Source organism: Myotis lucifugus, unplaced genomic scaffold (assembly GCF_000147115.1).
Source record: "Myotis lucifugus unplaced genomic scaffold, Myoluc2.0 scaffold_11282, whole genome shotgun sequence".
Classification (NCBI taxonomy): domain Eukaryota; kingdom Metazoa; phylum Chordata; class Mammalia; order Chiroptera; family Vespertilionidae; genus Myotis; species Myotis lucifugus.
Genome location: NW_005882330.1, coordinates 1 through 5,212, shown reverse-complemented (window position 1 = coordinate 5,212; position 5,212 = coordinate 1). Strand labels below are relative to the sequence as shown.

The 5,212-nt window shown below is 55.4% G+C and overlaps 1 protein-coding gene across 1 annotated transcript; it reads left to right on the top strand.

Annotated features, from left to right (window-relative positions):
* The first annotated feature begins 3,369 nt into the window (after positions 1-3,369).
* Positions 3,370-5,171, top strand: LOC106696170 (tyrosine-protein kinase Fes/Fps-like). The gene is made up of 2 exons (XM_023749490.1): positions 3,370-4,347; positions 4,980-5,171. The coding sequence occupies exons 1-2, from the start codon at positions 4,226-4,228 to the stop codon at positions 5,119-5,121; spliced, it is 264 nt and encodes an 87-aa protein (XP_023605258.1). The 5' UTR covers positions 3,370-4,225; the 3' UTR covers positions 5,122-5,171.
* The last annotated feature ends 41 nt before the right edge of the window (positions 5,172-5,212 follow it).

Sequence of the window (5,212 nt, the reverse complement as noted above, 5' to 3'; positions counted from 1 at the left end):
GTGGGCGTCCCGGGCCGTCACCTGGGCCTCTCTGCCCACACTTTGAGCTCAAAGGGCTGGCTTTGCACAAGGGCCCCTGGATTCACAGGGAAGTGGAAGTCCTGACCGCAGGCCCGCCCCCCGCAGCTTCCTTTCCCGCCTGGTTTGCGGCCTCGCCAGGCTCGGGCTGCCCTCCAGCAGGGCCCCGTGCATTTTATTTTCTGTCACTCTGTGCGTCTGGGCAGAGTGCCGGGAGTACAAGGACGAGCGGTCCCGCCATTGCCTGGGTAGCGCAGGGCACCAGCGGGCTCTGGGGCTGAGAGACAGGGAGAGGAACGAGGGCTAGTCTGTCTGTCCTTGTCCTGGGTGGACTCCTCTCAGGGCCCAAGAGACGCCTCAAGGCAGCAGTGTGGCCCCAGCACAGAGGCCCCAGCACAGAGGTTAAAGACGGGGGCTGTGAAGTCAGCCGGCCTGCGTTTGAATCCGGCTCAGCTCCTCCGTCTGTTGATCTCCCAGCGCCTGGCGCTGTTTACCTGGGTGTTTCAGCCTGTCATTCAGCGATTTTCAACGGGTGTGCTGCGGCCCACTGGTGCGCCACAAGAATTTTATTTTTTAAATATATTTGTATCGATTTCAGAGAGGAAGAGAGAGGGAGAGAGAGAGAAACATCAATGATGAGAGAGAATCATGGATTGGCTGCCTCCTGCACGCCCCCCACTGGGGATCGAGCCCGAAACTCGGGCATGTGCCCTTGACCAGGAATCAAACCCGGGACCCTTCTGTCCGCAGGCTGATGCTCTATCCCAGGGGTCCTCAAACTACGGCCCGGGGGCCACATGCAAATACAAATATTGTATTTGTTCCCGTTTTGTTTTTTTACTTCAAAATAAGAAAATGTGGCAGGTTGTGCGGTAGGAATTTGGTTCATAGTTTTTTTTTTAAACTATAAGTCCAACCCCTCCAACGGGTCTTGAAGGGACAGTGAACTGGGCCCCCCGTTTAAAAAGGTTTGGAGGGACCCCTTGCTCTATCCCACTGAGCCAAACCAGCTAGGGCCACAAGAATTTTTAAAACTTGCAATATCTGACTTTTTAGTCAGGGGCACTGACCTCTTTTCCCTTAGATTGTCAAGTAAAAAAAAAATGACAACAGCCAACACAACAACAGCCATCCAGTGTGAATGCCCTGGCTTGACTCATAAATATATAAGTCATATAATGGAGTTGCGTCTTGCTGGTCGAGAAACATCAATGTGATTGAAATACATCGATTGGTTGCCTCCGGCACATGCCCCAACCAGGGCCAGGGAGGAGCCTGTAACGGAGGTACATGCCCTTGACTGGAATCGAACCCGGTCCGCAGGCCGACACTGTATCCACTGAGCCAAACCAGCTAGAGCAATAATTGCTACTTTTATTAGTAGTAGTGTTTTGTAAGTCAATCAAAATTATCCTATTTGTTTTGTCAGACCGGCAAAAATGTATTTTTCGGTGTGCCGCAGGATTTTGGTGGTGAGTTTATGTGTGCCATGAGATGAAAAAGGTTGAAATTGCTGTTCTAGTTCAACGTACCGGTCAAGCCCCTGTACCACCCGCTTCTACCAGCGCAAAAGCCAGCCTTGCTGTGGACCCACAGCGGCCCCTGGTGGCCAGTGTCAACCCATTCTTCTCTCTCCCCCAAAAGCTTATCTAAAACACAGAGTCAGCCAGCCCTAGCTCTGGTTTGGCTCAGTGGATAGAGCGTCAGCCTGTGGACGGAAGGGTCCCGGGTTCAATTCTGGTCAGGGCACATGCCCAGGGTCGCAGGCTTGATCCCCAGTAGGGGGCGTGCGGGAGGCAGCTGATCAAGGATTCTCTCTCATCATTGATGTTTCTATCTCTCTCCCTCTCCCTTCCTCTCTGAAATCAATAAAAATATATTTTAAAAAATAATAAAATAAAATGTTCACCAGCTGGCCCTCGAAGGAAAAGGCTCTTGCAGTCTATGCGTTTCGCTCGGTTGCAGATGGGGAAACGGAGGCTCAGAGGAGAGGCTGGAACTGGCCCGACAGCATCCCAGTCCCTCAACAGGGGCATTGGGACGAGAACTCTGGTCTCGACCATCTATTTTTCCTGCCCCCTTGCAGGACTCGGTGCAAAATGAAAATGTGGGGCCCTGTCTAGGAATTACTATTTTTTTCCCCCAAGAAAGTCATTTTATCCTCATGAAATATAATAAAACTGTTTAAGCCCTAACCGGTTTGGCTCAGTGGATAGAGCGTCAGCCTGCGGACTCAAGGGTCCCAGGTTCGATGCCGGTCAAGGGCATGTACCTTGGTTGCGGGCACATCCCCAGTGGGAGGTGTGCAGGAGGCAGCTGATCGATGTTTCTCTCTCATCGATGTTTCTAACTCTCTATCCCTCTCCCTTCCTCTCTGTAAAAAATCAATAAAATATATTTAAAAAAATAAAGCTGTTTAAGCTATGCTGTTTTGTTATGGCAGCCTGAGCTAAATCATCCACCCTGCCAGACCCCTTCATTGATGGTGATTTTTTTTAAGCCTTTTAAGTAGGAATTTCTTTCTTTTTTTAAATCTTTATTGTTGAAAGTATTACATATGTCCCCCTTCCTCCCCCATTGACCCCTTCCAGCTCGCCCCCTGCCCCAGGCCCTGATCACTCTGTTGTCTGTGTCCATGGGTTGTGCCTATATGCTTTCAAGGTCTTGTCAAAGAATTATCGACCATTTCAGGATGGCATCCACAGTGTGGAGCTCTATGTGCCTGCAGCGGGGCCCTGCCTGCCACCAGATACCACTCTGGGCTGAGGAGGGGCAGTTGTCACCTACCCGGTCCTCTCTCTGCCTCCCCAGGGGCTGTCCTCGGCCCAGCTCCTCTGCCGTAGCCTCGGCCGCAGAGGTCAGGCCGCAGAGGTCCGCCGACCCTTCCTGGGGGATGGCCTTGGACTTGCTGCCCTGGGGACCTGCTGACCACACACACTGCCTCTTCTCTCTCCCCAGACCCACAGCCAGGACATAGAGAAGCTGAAGAACCAGTACCGAACCCTGGCGCGGGACAGCGCCCAGGCCAGGCGCAAATACCAGGAGGCCAGCAAAGGTGCGTGGCTTCCCTCGGACCCGTCCACAGGTGCCCGGGGAGGGGGGGGGGGGGGCTGCCCGGACTCTGTGCCGTGACCCGAACCCCCTTCCCTTAACCTCGCAGACAAGGTTCGCGACAAGGCCAAGGACAAGTACGTGCGCAGCCTGTGGAAGCTCTTCGCTCATCACAACCGCTACGTGCTTGGCGTGCGGGCTGCGCAGCTGCACCACCAGCACCACCACCAGCTCATGCTGCCCAGCCTGCTCCAGTCGCTGCAGGACCTGCACCAGGAGATGGCCTGCATCCTGTGAGCCCCGGGCCCCCGCCCCACCCATCACCCTGCCCCTGTGCCCAGAGGCAGGGTCCAGAGAAGTCAGTCCCGCGACAGTGATGGTCGTAGAATCACGTGGGAACGGGCCTTGGGCCGAGGATTGGAGCCATTCGATGTATATCTGAATTACATGATCCCAGGGCCCCTTATTACAGGGTTTTAATTATATTTATTGAGATCGTTCTAGGCTCTGGGATACAGCAGAGGAAAACACTGAAAAATACCTATCCGCTAAGATCATTCATGTCAGGGTAGAGAGGAAAGGAAGTCAGTAAGTAAAATAAAAAGCATATTAGAAGCGACAAGTGTTCTGGAGAAAACGAAAACAAGAAAGGGGGGTGGGGAGGCAGCCTTAAACAGAGTGGTGTGAAAAAGCCTCAGAGGTGGAGGCATGAGCCAGGGGATGCTGGGAGAAAAGCCAGGCCAGGAAGAGGGAGCAGCAGGTGCAAAGGCCCTGAGGCAGGAGATGGCCTGAAGTGAGGGGAAAGCGAGGAGGCCGAGGCCGGTGTGGCCTGCACAGAGTCAGGGAAGGGCTGAGTCAGACACGAGGCCGGAGCTGTCCAGGCGTGAGGGCTGCTGGGCTGTAGAGGGTCCAGCAGGCCACTGCCAGGACTTTGGCCTCAGGGGGCAAGGCCAAGGGCAGGGAGGACCAGACAGGAGGCATCTGCAATAATCCAGACCACAGCCTGTGGCTGTTGGGACCCATGGAGGGGAGGAGGGGTCAGGTGCTGGGTGTAGGTTGAAAGTGGTGCAAGTGGGACAACCTCATGGACTGGAAGTGGGACGTGGAATAGAGGCGTTCAGAGTGACGCGGAGGGTTTGGCCTGGCGCCCTGGAAGATGCAGTCGCCGTTAGCTTACGTGGAGAAGGCTATGGGAGAAACAGGTTCCAGGTTCGGCAGACAAGAAAAGGAACTCGCCTTTCAACGAGTGGAGTTTGGTGTCCAACGGGGGGCGTTTGAGTACGTAGATGGGTACTTGAGACTGGGGCTCTGGGGAGGTGCTGGGACTGGAGACATCAGTGTGGGGGTCGCAGCACATCGATGGCTGATGCATGTGTGATTGCAGGCGGGATTGTAGCTCACTTTTTAAAAAAATGTATTTTTATTGATTTCAGAGAGGAAGGGAGAGGGAGAGAGAGAGAGAGAAACATCAATGATGTGAGAGAAGCATTGATCGGCTGCCTCCTGCACGCCCCACACTGGGGACCGAGCCCTCAACCCAGGCAGGTGCCCTTGACTGGAATCGAATCCAGGATCCTTCAGTCCGCAGGCCGACGCTCTACCCACTGAGCCACACGGGCTAGGGCTGTAACTCACTTTTAACCAGCACGTTCGTGGTGTGTACCGCACACCACACACAATCTCACTGGGCCCTCATTACCACTCCCAGCACCCCCATCGCACATAACAGGGAGTGGAGGTCAGGAGACGGTCAGTACTTTGCCTGATGGGCTGGTCATTTGGCCGGTCAGCGAGGAGGTGGGGGCTCAACCCCCCACCGCTGACTCCCAACCCAGAGTCGGGGCCCCAGTTCCCAGCCTTGCCCCGGCCCGAGGCCCGGCTGACCCGGGTCCCCGTCGTCGGGGGGGTAGGAAGGAGATCCTGCAGGAATACCTGGAGATCAGCAGCCTGGTGCAGGACGAGGTGGCTGCCATTCACCAGGAGATGGCTGCAGCCGCTGCCCGCATCCAGCCCGAGGCCGAGTACCACGGCTTCCTGCGGCAGCACGGGTAAGATGGCCTTGGACTTGCTGCCCCTCCTCACCCCTGCCCGGCACCGGAGCTGCTGGCCCATCCCTGACCGGGCCCTGTCCCCCCGCAGGTCC

Bases quoted from the DNA above. Each gene is read 5' to 3' on its own strand.
- LOC106696170 (XM_023749490.1), top strand. From the start codon at position 4,226: ATGCAGTCGCCGTTAGCTTACGTGGAGAAGGCTATGGGAGAAACAGGT. The intron at 4,348-4,979 runs GTACGTAGATGG...TCGGGGGGGTAG, and splicing joins GTCCAACGGGGGGCGTTTGA to GAAGGAGATCCTGCAGGAAT.